The following is a 14,013-nucleotide window of genomic DNA, read 5'->3' as shown; positions in this document are numbered from 1 at the left end:
AAATGAAAAGTCAAATATAAATAACAACTGTACAATTCTACCTCTTATCTGTTTTGTGCAAGGCTTTTAATCACAGAGTTTACATTTTTAAGACTAAAATAACTGTAATTCATGTACCATACCTCTAATTCATCCGGGAACTCTTTGTCATCTGTGATATAAAAGCATAACAAAATTAATACATTTAAATTCTCCCATATACTACCGGTAGTTCTTTTCATATTACATGTTCTAGCTAACAATATCCCTTCATCAAATTTTTCAATATATATTTACTTAATGACTACTTTAGGTTTTCCTTATTTCACGTTCAATTAAACTACATTGTATATCTGTTTATGTTCTGCACAATTACCTTGGAAAACGTCATCTCCCATGTCAAATTCTGATCCCAGGGAAGACTGTGATCCAAATTTACTGTAAAAACACAACAAAAAGTTAGCCAAAATTATATTATACATACAAAGGCTCAGCGTGGGTAACATACTCCAACTGTGATTCAAAGAAAAATCATAGATTTCATGCAAGTTAAACAGGAGGGTTGACTTACTTTTTTAACATGTGTTCTCTCTCACTGTAAAAAAAAGACAAATCACAATATTAATAAGAAAGTGTATATCTGAGTACCTCCTCAAGAATGGGCTAAATTAATTTTTGCAAAACTATTTAAATATAAGACAGTTATCCAAAAAGAAAAAAAGAGTGCCTAATCAAATGAATACTCAGTGTTGTTTATCAGACTTTACCTGACCATCTTCTTGTGTCTGCGCAGACCCACCACCACCAGGATGATGATGACGATGATGATGATCAGGATGATGGAGATCATCCACGGCAGGATCTCGCAGTGAGGGTTGTCCTCGGGGCAGGCACACACGTAATGGTCCAGGTTGTTGTAGCAGACGTAGGGGTGCATGCAGGGGTCACTCAGACACTCATTGATGTCCTCCTGACAGTATTTCCCCTGGTATCCTCCGGTACAGTTACAGCGGTAGTACGCGTCGAAGTTGTGGGTTCTGTGGGTGTCCATGCAAGGGAAGATGCTGGTGGCTGCAAAGAAAGATATTCAAATCCTCAATAAAATGTTTTAATCAAAACAAATACATTATGTAAAAGGGCATTTACATGTACTTCTGTGCATTTAACCCAAAACATGATGTTTCTTTTTCTAAGAGTTTAATAATTATGCTGTATTGATTCCTTACGATCACACACTCCTCCATTATGACAAGGGGAATCCATTACAGCAAACTTGACAGTCAGGGGAAGTGAGGTGCCATTTGCATTGTCTTCAAAATACAAGTTGATACTGAAGTTTCCAAATACATTCACTGGAGTTGTGAAATTGAGGGTGAATGTGGTCCAGGCTAAAAGGTTGGCTGCATGCGGCAAATGCTGAGTGAAGTTCTCACATGGCATCATGTTGGTCTGGAAAATGGAAAGTCAAAATACAGGTTCCATCTAGTCTGATGTATCTACTCAATGTATCTGTGATTTTACTTCTGTTATAGAATGTCTTAACCAATATTTCTTTGAAATACTTACAGAGATCTGACCAGCACTATCACAGGTGGAAAACAGAGTGGGTACAGTTGCACTTAGTCCCTCTGTGGAGACATTGGTGGCATGTGGGTCATTGATTCTGAAGGTTATGGTGTCACCAGGTTCTACATCGTATGCACCAAACACTGCTGTCCAAGGTTGCTCCCAAACGTGTTGATTAAAATCGTAGTGGGCTTCTCGCAATATCTGAAGCAGGACATAGAAAGAAAGGATTAAACAATGCAGCAGCTTCATTCAAAACAAGTTATCATAATCTTAATTTAAAAATGATTGCGACTGAACATCTAGAATTGCAGCAAACAGGTATTTTAGATTATGGCAAACGAGATTTTTCTTTTCTGTAAAATTTGAAAAAGTTTATATATACAACTTGTTTTTATTTCATTCGCTGGGTAAATAAAACCATGTCTTATATACAAGTTAGAATTTAAAACAAAAATTTGATAATGCCCAAAAAGAACCATATGAATAAAATCCCCACCACTATTGGCTCTGTGATATCGTCCATGAGCAGCAGTTTTCCATTGTATGCAGCGAATGGGATGGGTGGATCATTAATGGACTGAATGTTGATAATGATGACGTCTGTGGAGTTGGCCGGGGGGATTTCTGGGTCTGTCTGGTTCTCGTACATTGTGATGTTGAGGTACTCCACTCCTGCACAATCTCTGCATGGAGTGTAAGTCAGGCTGAAAATAAACAGGGGCAAACAGGTGTGAAAAACAAGATATTCAGGAAGAGGATACCATGATCATTACTTTCTAAGATTTGAACAATAATTGAACTCACAATCCACTGGATGTAAGGCTGGCATTTCCAAACAGTAGAGTGGAATCAGACAGAGCGAATAGGATTTTGTCTCCCTCTTCATCCGTCGCCACAAGCTGGTAGTTCAGAGTACCTGTCACAGCCAATTAAATTTTGTTTTAAATGCACAAATACTAAATTGATAAAATACCAATTTGATGATAAAGCTTTTCATTGTGAAATCCATCTTTTTTACAGTCTACTTTTATAAAACACAACACTGTTGAGAACAAGTACGATGTTGCTATTATGAATTATCTATCATAACTTGAATCTTTGGTGTTGAGAGTCAATTACTTTCTAAGGTTGGAGCAAAGAAACATGAAACCTTTCATAAATGAATTACCTGAATCTTCCACGATGTCAACATTCCTAGAGACATTGAGTCTGGGTGGTGAGTTGTAGATAGAGGCGGCCGTGGTGGACACAATAAACATGGTCTCTCGGGTGAAGTAGGAGGGAGAGGATGAGATAGCTCGTCTCTTTCTAGAGGTCGATGTTGCTGATGCCTGGACTGACTCATCCACATCATAAGTATCACAAATCTATAGAACAACATCAATTATAAGCAATCGTAGAAGGAAAGTACCGGTAATCACAAATTCGCGTTCACAAAAAAAAGTACTGTTTATAGGCTGCAAGTTTTGATACAAATACATGTACATGCAGTTGTCATTACCCAGGGATTCAAGATCTCTGTAATTTGAGATTCTAAAAGTCATCTCTACATGTTATTAGTACATCATACATGCTACTGAGAAATAGTACTATGAAATCAATTGTGTATTCTACACGAGTTAGGGAACCCACCTTGACGGTCATGATTTGAGTGGTGGGGTTGTACACTTCCTGTTCCGCAAGGGGTAGGTGTTTACAGGTCTTACTGGTGATCTCCCAGTACTGCATCACTGTAGGATTAAAATGGATGTGTCAATACATCAGATCTCGACACCAACAATGTATATATATATATTTTATATATCAAATACATGCTTATTAAGGATAGTTTCCAGAAAAGCTTTTATTATTTTTTATGAAACATATAACATATTAAATAAAAGCTTACATGGATTCCAGTGCAGTAACATGGTCCTGTTTCCAGTGGAGGGCTGGCCTATGCTGTCACTGTAGGAGATGGTTAGAGGTCCAGGCATGGGAATATTACCCAGTGACACTAGTGAGAATGCATAGGTCTGCCCATAGAATCTGAAAAAAAAAAATCATTTTTCAACAGAAACCAGTTGGGTTTTTTTCTCAGCCATTGTGTCATTACATGTAAAATGAGGCCTTAAACCAGAACACAGAGCATGGGCATTGAATTTAATGAATTTTATTTTACTTTCCAATCATCTTTCATGCAGCAAGCAAACAATGTAGTAATATAAACCCACCTTTTGTACAGAAGTCTTTGAACCATGTCCAATGAAGTAGCTGGATCCTGTATATACGACACAAAGTCGATAGAGGCGTCAGATCCATAGGTAGCAGTCAGGTCAGCAGCCTTAAGAGCTGTTACAATGATGGACTGTCCCTCAGCCAGACCTGGTTAAAAAACATTAAGAGATGTACAGCTACACATTATATACAAAACCTAAAAACTGTACGAAAACAACTGAAAAAAGATGAGGCTTACAACCAAGCTATGCCTGAAAAACATATAAAGTAATATTTACCACTTGGGGTTTTAATGTCTAGCTCTTTGGCTGCTCTCTTCCTGGACACCAGAGTCAGTTTCTCCTCAATGGCTGTTCCATTGGTAGACACGCCCACCTTGGAAGCACTGTTCTTGATGATGATCACCGCCAGACTCCTGTTTGTACAGAGCATGGCCTTGTTACACAGCCTCATGGTCACGAACATCTGCTGTCCTATGGGCATCCTAAAGTTGTCCTTGTTGCTGCCACTACTGCTGCTGGAGTTGGTGCCGTTGGAATAGTCCTGAACAGGCCGAAGCTCTGACAGCTTACGAATCTCCATGCCGTTTACCCATAGTGCTCCATCCTTGATTTCAGCTGAACCCGATATATTGTAGCCAACCCAGGTACATGGAATGATGTCTTCAGTCAGATTTTTGGACCCCACACACAAGTCTACAAAAATGAGAAAATTGTGATAATTTGCTACATGTATTATTAATTTAACCCTGGGTGTACTTGTAACCTGACTGAACCTGAAAGAATGTTGGACCTACCATATCTGTCAACTGATGGATCTTCAGACTTCGTGAAGGTAAAGCCCACACTGGTAGGATCCTCCTGTGTCAGAGAGTCCTCTGGGAACACCTTCTCGGTGAATTTGGCCGTGCCTGGAATAGTTGTGTTGACTGATTCTATATTTGGTGGGATCAATTTCACTGTCACACCTGCAAATCACATAATAAATAAAATGTTAACCAAAAAGAAAACATTTTGTAAACAAGAGTGTAGAGTGAAAATTAAACAACCTTGTAATAAGAAGAAAATATTGTTTAAATACTTCCCTTTCCAAAATAATCTAAAAGTAACTTAGAAGTAAATGACAATTTAATTTTGATCAGCCTACCCTTGGTGTCTTGGTATGTAGAAATCAGGCCTGCTCCATTCTCACACGTTATAGTAGCATAATAAGTTTGGTCATGCTGCAGTATTCCCTCCAACTCACTGTTGACTCCCACAATACCCTGTCCAGTGGAGGTATAGTTCATCACATCTGTAGCTCCAGGGCTGGTGCCAAGGGCCCATCTATACTCCTGTAAATTTCATAAAAACATTTCTCAGTTTAAGTTTAATTCTGACTTAGAATACCGGTACTTAAATTTCATTAACTATAAATTATGCGCGTACAGTTTGCCATAGAATTCAGTTCAGTTCATTTCTATATAAAAGCAGTAAAATTTTCATTAAAAATAAGACATTCAGTACAATAAAATAAATAGTGCCTGTTTGGGAAGGTAACTGTTGAAATTGACACCCCTCGAAAACCATTGTCAACCTCCGCTTCACGTCGGTTGACAATGGTTCTCTCGGGTGTCAATTTCAACAGTTCCCTCCTAAACAGGCACTATTTATATATTATGAACAATGTACATGTACCATCACAATTGCATGTTGAAGAGTCTGCACATCTTCATATATTTCATGATAAACAAACAGAGAATGCTGTTCTTACCACTATGCCACTCTCTTCGTCGTCACATTTCCAGATACATTTGATGGTGTTGTTGGAGTTCTGGAACTCTGCTGGGGTGCTGTTCCCTTGCCCCACATCATAGTAAAACTCCCCACCCATAATCTCCTGGTCAAACACAGGGGCAGTGTTGTCCACATAGAAACCATCAGAGGAGGAAGGCACATAATGTCCAGAGGCTGTCACTGCTCGTACTGTGTCAGAAAAAAGAACATTGACAAAAATGCTATATGTATCCAGGAAAGATTAAATTTCTTGAGAGATTGCATTCAGGTAAGCTTAAGTCATCAGAGATTTTCCAATCATATACTGTAGATTCCTTATTTTACGCGAGTACTTAATTCCGCGATTCAGCGTTTTACCATCAAATCGCGAGAACATAAAATTGCGAATGCCGAAATTTTATCTTAGTTTCATATAGTTTACATGTGTCCCAAAATTAAAAGCAAGATTTCAGAATTCAAGTGACGGGCTTCTTGCAATTTTATGCGGATATTAATTCCTCGTGTTTAATTAGGAATTTACAGTACTTAAATGCATTAACTATTGGTTTAAAGAAATCTTTTTCCGTACTTTTTCTCCATTTTGCATATTAATTATGTTTTTACTGAGCAATACATCTTCATGATTTACCTGTCAGATAGTATGTGATGATTTCCTCCACTCCGTGACCTGTGTCATTGTAAACAGTCTTCTTTGTGGGAAGGTTTATATTGTCTAACACAAAGGTCTTTTGTACTGTCTCAGTTGATGTACAGTTGGAATCACAGTTGAAGCGGTAACACTTTGTGAAGCAAGGAATGCATGGCTCAACAACCTTAAAAATTCAATTATAAAGACTTCATCTAGATCTAACCAACTGTCTTTCGAAAAACAAGAAAATAAAAACAAATTATGCACCAAAGAATATGCCTTTGGAAAACTTTCTGTAGCCTTTGTGAATTGTGTAGTACCTTTCTGAATGGAACGCTGTCCGATGCTAGTTTGCTTGTGCCTATGCCTGCCTCGTAGAAAATGACTGGGTTGGTGAAGGCCCTGAACTGAGGTCCAGACCTACAGAGTGTGCCTATGGGTGGAGGCATCTCAAGGCCAGCTAATGTTGCATATGTGGCCCAGGCCTCAAAATTGTTCTGTAAATTGGGCATTTGATTCAGTCTTTTAAAAACATGGAAGAACATGAATGCTTCTGTAGAAATCTGAGGGACGTCACAAAGTTCATTGATGAATTCATCGTCAATGTATACCATCATACATAGAGCCATCTGTAAGAGAGAAGAAGCAGCATTTAAGAAATGAAAAATGTTTGGCAACACATCAACAAAACAATGCAACAAACAGCTTCAGCTTCTTTAAGTTACATGATTGTGTTAACTGCAAACTGGTTAAAATGTGGAAATCAAACTGTAAAATGTTTTAAGGAATGTTAATGAACAAAGGTTCAATTCATTATTTTTAAATTTAACATTTGATACTTTGAAAAAGTAACAAAGTTATATGCATAATCATTTAGTCATCCAAATTTTGTAAATTTGAAAAATTAATACTTTAAAATTCATGAAGAGTCCTTTGAAATTTCGACTCACTTTGACATATTAAAGAGGTATCATCTCTACTTTATCATGGACAATTTTTGAAAGAAGAAATTAAAAACTATAAAATTGTATGAAATTGGGAATATTAATTAATTCATTCAGAAATGAAATCATACAAATATTCTCAAAGCAACACTGTTTTGATACATACTGAGGTGGAATCTTCACTCTTCATGACAAAGTCCACTGTGTAGTCATGGAACGCGTTGCTTGGGTTGATGTTGATGTCTGTGGCCAGGATTCCCATCCTCCGTAAGTCATACTTATACCGGCACCACGACACAAGGAAGGCACTCTGGTTAGCACTGGGATTGGCTGTTGGAAAAAAAAGGAAGAAAAAAAACTACACTTGCTAGAATGTAAAGGAAGAATTTGCATATGCTATATGATTGGATTAATGACATAGGTGCTTGTTTCTGTAATAAAAGATCACCCTTAAGTATAATAATACTACCAGATATCTAACTCTGAATTCGCAATGCTGAAAATAATTGCAATTCACAGAAGGGGGATACTCCACAGATTTGGAGTAAGATACCTTGTGTTATTATCATACCTGTACTATAAGGAAATCTTTTATAACTGTGTAACAAATAAAAGTGCATGTGATTAATAACAATCCTGAAAAAGACCTAATATATTTATAAAAATTTTAATATTGGAAAGAAAATATAGTAGAAATGTTATTTATTTAACATATTTGCATTTCCTAGGTTTATAAAATTAAAATTGTCTCCATTGTATTGTAGAATGGATGTATTTCTTCAAAAGGAAGGAACTGTTGATGAAGATGTTCTATCTCCTTACCAGAGTAGATCTGTACTCCACAGGAGTCCCTGGCTATCTGTGGGCTGAGGTCAGGCTTGTCAATGACACTGGAGCCCTGTTGGTCCACCACGTCGTACGGGGGGAAGGTCTGGCTGTTGGGGGACTGTGTGGTGGTGGTGCTGGTGGTGAACGTTTCGTTCAGGAAGTATCCCTTGTCCAGCAGGTAGCTGGTACAGTTACACCCACCACAGGACTGTAGGAACCAATCAAAAGCCAACAATTAACCAACTCAATTAGTAATCACTTCTTGACATTTCAAGTTGAAACCTGTTCCAGAAATTGAATTCTAAATAACATATCAGCACTTTCTTTCATTGATTTTCAGTAACAAAACAGAGACCTAAAACTCACCTGAGGAATGGGATTGTCGAAGCAGCACACACAATTTTCAAACTCCTTTGGAATCTCATATTTGTATGTGGCAATTCCAGTTTCTGGACCATCCCAAAACAAGATCTCTGTCACTGCCTCTCCCTGCTTATCAGCTGCCTGGATACGGAGCTGTAAAGGACAAAATCATGATTAAATCCATTTTCCTGTAAGAGCTTAAACTATCATAGTGTGACCAGCTTTCATCAATTTTACATAATTATTTACTTCATTTATGACAAATGGTTTTTTCCTTCAAAATACCTTGTAGGTGCCTCCATTGAACATTTCTGCTCTCCTGTAGATAGCGCCAGCTCCCATTATATCATTATTACTGGCGTCCTTGGTCTTCACAAGTTTGATGTTCACCTTATCTTCAATTTCATCAGGGAAGACATAGATGTCTTGCTGTTTAATCCGCCAGTATTCTCCAGAGGGATCCAACATTCCCAGTTTGTTCAGATTCTGCCACCCAGCACCCTTGATGGCAATTTTCTGGTTTGGACAAGGGTGTGCATTTTGATCAGGATTTGGTAAATGCAAGAATGTACCTGTCATAAAAAGAAATGAACATGCAAGGTATAATGATATATATTAAGAATGATATGAATGTTAAAAAAAATTCTTCCATTTTGAAACCTCATCTTAAATTAGATGTGTCACTATTTTTGAAAAATTAAATATCTATAAAAACTTTTTTTTTGATTTTTTTTTGGAGGTTTGAATATCTCCAATATGCATTTCACTAAGATCCCAATTCAAATGTATTTAAACATTATGTACCTTCTATTTTCGTTGTGTCATTAAACCACAGCAGATCTGAGGTGAAATCGAGGCCATCCTTCACCTGACCAGGTAACGGCAATGTCTCATCAAAGAGTACAGGGGTGGTCTCCAGGGTCACAAACAGACCAGCACAGTTGGTCACTCTAAGCTTCACAAAATAGGGAGTTTGTTTCTGAAAATTAAAAAAACGAACGAGTAAAATATAGAGCCAGACATAGACACTTATTTTGATTTTATGACTAAAACAAAATTTACAAATTTTGAACATCTAAGTGAAATATGAATCATACTGAATTTGCTTGAATGTAAAAGTATGTTACAGTTTGGGCCAATTTCAACATCAGCTATCTAATGGCATAAAATGTCTGATCATCATCAGAAATATGGTCTTAAAAATTCAATAAAGTTTTTGCATTTTTTGTCTGTTTGAAAACTCAATATTTAATATACCGGTACATTTTACCATGTTCAGCTAAACTAACCCATAGTGACTGTTTAACAAACTGGTATTCTGAGGTGTTGCTACTGAGCGTCAGCCAATCGTTGACCAGTGTTGTACCACTGTTTGTTTCACATGTGTCATACTTCCACAGAGAGACCTCGTAGGTTGAGATTCCAGATTCGTCGTCTGTGAAATTTGCCCAGTAAGCAGTGATGCTAGAGTTGTCCGTAGTGTAAGACAAAGACTACAAGACAGACGAAGAAGCAAGTTACATAGAGGTAATCTTAAATAAGTCTTAAATGTCTCGAGTATACTTGTAATCAACCATATCATAATCATATGGAAAAAGGTACTGGAAATGGCAACAGGTATCACTGTACAGGTAAATTACTTCTTACCATATTGTACCAAGGTCCAGCCCTAATGACTCCCATGGTTGGCTCTGTGATATCGACCAAAAACTCTGAGTAAGTCATTCCACAAGCTCCAGACTTATCAGTACCTGTTGGTGTTTAAATCAAGTAAAAATAACCATTAACAGTCTTGCAGAAAAGAATATTGTATTTGAAAGATCTGATCCAATCTCGGACAATCAGGCACTCACCCATGACCCAGACATAGTAGGTCTTGCCCTGCTCCAGTGTCAGGTTGGTAAACTTGGAGTAGGTATTCTGTCCTTGGTTGGTGACATCCATGGCACTGAACAACAGCTTTCTCTCATCATCGGGTAACTTTCCACCATCAATCTAAAATTATGTTTAGAAATATCATACATGTATTATATATAGAAATATAAAAATCAGAATCAGGTGTACATGACCAGATATCAAGAGCATGGATATTTGAATCATATTTCTTTGTTTTGTTTCAAACTGAAAATCTGTAATGACTACAATATTCATGGATAGTAAAATGTAAATAAGTAAGAACACATTTTAATAATACTTTTTCTTATTTAAAAATGTAAGCAATTCCCACTCAAGAAATATTTAAATGATACAAGTACTTGTACAAAAATACTTGTATTTGTTATTTTAACATAGTTTTAGAAGAAAATAGGTAAGTTAGTAGACAGGACATCAACATGATTGCCTTACATAGTCTTTACAGCTGGTTCCGTTGGCCTCTGTGTGGTTGGAGATGGCCACATAGTACATAAGGATGTCCAGCTTGGAGGTGTAGCCCTCCCACTGTACCTCCAGCACCGTGTTATTGCTCACACACTGACCGGGTCTGGTGATCACTCCCGCTGTACATCAAACAGATTGAAATTAATATTCTCATTACAATGTTGAATATTGTTTCATGGTTCAAAAATGCATTGTTAACAAGAATACTTGACTTGTAAATTTCACTTAAAGTGATTCAATATCTCTAGAATCATGCTCTTTTAATACTACAAAAAAGAATACTCATGAAATATTATAAGCTTTTACTGTAAATTAACTTTGAAAATTTCAAGGATCCTTTTACTTACAAGTAACTCCACCCATGAATCCAACATAAAATCCATTGGATGTGACCAGTGTCTTCGAGAAAGATTTACTGAATGCATACACAGAGAAATAGTACAGGGCCACCCCGGGGGTCAATTCCAAGTCTGTGAACACAACCGTGGTGTTCTCTCCCACAAACGTGTAGGGCACCACGTTGTCCCTGGTTTTGTTGAAGCGACGGTCAGTTCCGAGGGCTACCATATAGTAGGCCACCTGTTGGTTCTTGTCCTGGGCTGATATCAGGGATTCATCTGTCTGTAGCCCAGGATTTCCTGTAATACATTATGTAATGATAGAAGTAACTCATAAAAAAATGTGTTGTATTTAGTACTTTGATGCACTCATCAAACATTAGATTGCAAGTTATTTTTCAAAACAATTCCATAAAAAGAGAAGTGCTGCCTCCTTACCACTGTTGACATCAATTTGTTTGATGGCATCTGCTGGCAAACCAAAACCATTCCAGTTGGCATACACTTTGGTCACAGAGGGCAGGAAGTTGAGATCGAATCCGTCAATGTCTCCATCATATACCTTACCAGGCAGCAGTGGGGTCTCCTGAATGGTTACTCCGTTGGAGCGCAGGGTGTACACGTATCCGATGGAGTTGGTCACTCTGATGTAATTCACATAGGTTTCTCCATTCTTCATCTCCAACCCATCAATCAAGCCGTATGTTCTCACTTTGTAAAAAAAAAAAAAAAGAAGAAAAATGGTTAAACACGGCTTAGTCACTGTAACACAGAGTTCATATCCAAAATTTCTTACAAAATGTATGCGGTGTTGATGCAGACAAATGCTGCTATAGATTCAGTACAAGTACAGTACACTAGGTAAACCTTGTAATCTCTAACCGATTTCTCACTCATTTGACATACAAGCTATGAAATTAAAAATATTGAATAGATGTTGCACTGTTTATACCAAATCTATGTATATTTGGACTACTTACTGTTTGTACTGAAGAAACTTGAGATCTCATACCCATCCAGTCGTCTGATTGCCCATTCATATTTAGTTGGTGGACAGGGGTCACCAGAAACATCCCAACTGGCTCGGATAGTTGAGGGATCTGTCTGGAAATCTCTGTAAACACAGCAACATCAGTTATAATTGCAAAAGTCAGGAAAAACATTATTTGTCTTGAAACATATTCAAGAAAAATTAAGCCTCTTGCAATAGACTGATTATACGGACAGAATTTCTATAAGTACTGACACATCCATGGTTTCACCGTCCACCATGTCCATGACCCCAACAAAGGACAGGGGGTCCTTGCCCTGACTGAGGTACGAGATGTACACCCCATCTGATGTAGCCACGCTAGTCAAACCCGCCCCATTGACTCCCTTCACAGACACGTACAGCTAACAAAGACAGGGTGGATAGACATTTTAGCAGGTTCAATGATCACCGATTCATGAATATCGATCATCATTTTCAGACTATCGAACTCAATTACAAAAAGTTAATTAACATATTGGCAGTTGATTTTCAGACCACTATGAACTTATGATGGCCCCTACCTTTCTGTAGCCATTCAGATTGAGACCCGAGACCGTGTGTTGCTGACTGCCAGCAGGGATTGTGTAGAAAGCCTTGACTTGGCCTCCACCTGGTGATGTGCCAACAGCTATCTGATATCTGAAACACAGAAACTCTTTTATGATTTAGGAATCCTTTATTAAGTATCCTTTTATTAGGTATCCATCATAAAAAAAACCTCTGAGTCATATTTACCGGTATTTATCAAACTTAAAAAGAGCGTCCATTTCCCTCTACCATATATACACTCTAAATACATTTTAAAAAACTGTGAAAAATGACTTTTATGTCTTTAATATTTAGCCTTATTGAAATACTTAATAACAATAGAGAAATAAAATGAATTTCAACCAAAAGAGCTCTCAAGTACATGGTACATGGCAAAAGATTGAAGTTACTATCAAGTACTTGTTGTTGGTCACTTACTCCACAACTTGTGACTCGGGGTCAGTGAAGGGCATCCAAGTGACTGACAGGGAGGTCAGGGATTCTGTACAAATGGCATCCAGGGCTTTGCATTCTGTAAAAACACACATCATATAGACCTTTAGCTTTCTTAAACACCATCTCAAAAATTTTGCTCCACAATTCACTTCCATGTAAATATTAAAAGAAACAACAAAGAATCTAACCTGCAACAGTTTTGCATATGACAGCATTCATGCGGACAGTTTCATCAGTGCTCTTTGCATCGATCCTGTACACAGAGTTTAGATCCACCACCACTCCTGTTTTAGGTGGGGTGGTGTCCACTCCGATCTTGTTCGAGAAAGCATTGACCGTCATATCCACTGTGTTGACAGCTGTCACTGTGACATAGTACTCTGCACCGTGGGACATTTTACTGCCAGCTCCTACAAAAGTTGGTTACATTCAGCAATTTACTCCTAATGCATTCGTTAATGATAAAATTACACTTCTACGTTAGACATGTGAATTTTTGGACTAGTATTTTCCTTCATTGAAGTTTACATAATTACATTAAGGTCTTTCGATTGTTACATGCGTCATCATGAGCATTCCAGCCTTTTTTTTACCGTTATCGGCTTTATCATTAGTAAAATGTGAATATTGGTTTTGGCAATTAATACTTATTAATAATTTAGATGTTTTTCATCACATTTTAAATTATTCAATGTGAAATGACAATTATATCTAACAATTTAGATAGTTGTTTTAGATGGAATCGCGGAATTCAATGAAAAACTAACAAAACCGTATCAGTAGTCTTGTACATACACCATATTTTAACATTGTTACCTCGCTTGGTAATTTTTTCTTTGCATACTTTGATACGATATATAATAATTTACAAATGAAGCTTTTGAGTGGGTTTGAACCATTATTAAAAAAATTATAGACATTTTGAGATGCCGACTTGTATTTTTCAAGGTTGAAAAATTGGATTAAAATGCTCTGC

The 14,013-nt window shown here is 37.4% G+C and overlaps 1 protein-coding gene across 1 annotated transcript in view; it reads right to left on the bottom strand.

Moving 5' to 3' along the window:
• Positions 1–14,013, bottom strand: part of LOC128189057 (uncharacterized) — a 97,118-nt gene that overhangs the window by 1,047 nt on the left and 82,058 nt on the right. Inside the window, exons 181-214 of the mRNA XM_052860484.1 lie at positions 13,226–13,447; positions 13,020–13,113; positions 12,575–12,692; positions 12,267–12,415; positions 12,001–12,134; positions 11,459–11,731; positions 11,030–11,320; positions 10,650–10,801; positions 10,157–10,298; positions 9,951–10,054; positions 9,593–9,796; positions 9,108–9,282; positions 8,589–8,875; positions 8,307–8,456; positions 7,935–8,148; positions 7,279–7,442; positions 6,489–6,797; positions 6,169–6,352; positions 5,518–5,729; positions 4,912–5,098; positions 4,562–4,732; positions 4,044–4,460; positions 3,762–3,912; positions 3,437–3,576; positions 3,181–3,278; positions 2,717–2,915; positions 2,353–2,464; positions 2,045–2,252; positions 1,546–1,749; positions 1,206–1,428; positions 747–1,050; positions 551–574; positions 356–417; positions 123–151 (exon numbers count right to left, since the gene is read on the bottom strand). Coding sequence (XP_052716444.1) covers positions 123–151; positions 356–417; positions 551–574; positions 747–1,050; positions 1,206–1,428; positions 1,546–1,749; positions 2,045–2,252; positions 2,353–2,464; positions 2,717–2,915; positions 3,181–3,278; positions 3,437–3,576; positions 3,762–3,912; positions 4,044–4,460; positions 4,562–4,732; positions 4,912–5,098; positions 5,518–5,729; positions 6,169–6,352; positions 6,489–6,797; positions 7,279–7,442; positions 7,935–8,148; positions 8,307–8,456; positions 8,589–8,875; positions 9,108–9,282; positions 9,593–9,796; positions 9,951–10,054; positions 10,157–10,298; positions 10,650–10,801; positions 11,030–11,320; positions 11,459–11,731; positions 12,001–12,134; positions 12,267–12,415; positions 12,575–12,692; positions 13,020–13,113; positions 13,226–13,447 — 6,107 coding nt within the window. The remainder of the gene's footprint in view (positions 1–122; positions 152–355; positions 418–550; positions 575–746; positions 1,051–1,205; positions 1,429–1,545; positions 1,750–2,044; positions 2,253–2,352; positions 2,465–2,716; positions 2,916–3,180; positions 3,279–3,436; positions 3,577–3,761; positions 3,913–4,043; positions 4,461–4,561; positions 4,733–4,911; positions 5,099–5,517; positions 5,730–6,168; positions 6,353–6,488; positions 6,798–7,278; positions 7,443–7,934; positions 8,149–8,306; positions 8,457–8,588; positions 8,876–9,107; positions 9,283–9,592; positions 9,797–9,950; positions 10,055–10,156; positions 10,299–10,649; positions 10,802–11,029; positions 11,321–11,458; positions 11,732–12,000; positions 12,135–12,266; positions 12,416–12,574; positions 12,693–13,019; positions 13,114–13,225; positions 13,448–14,013) is intronic.

The sequence above is a fragment of the Crassostrea angulata genome, chromosome 6 (assembly GCF_025612915.1).
Source record: "Crassostrea angulata isolate pt1a10 chromosome 6, ASM2561291v2, whole genome shotgun sequence".
NCBI classification, from domain to species: Eukaryota; Metazoa; Mollusca; class Bivalvia; order Ostreida; family Ostreidae; genus Magallana; species Magallana angulata.
The sequence above is the reverse complement of the archived record's forward strand: the minus strand, read 5'-3'. Positions and strand labels throughout refer to the sequence as shown.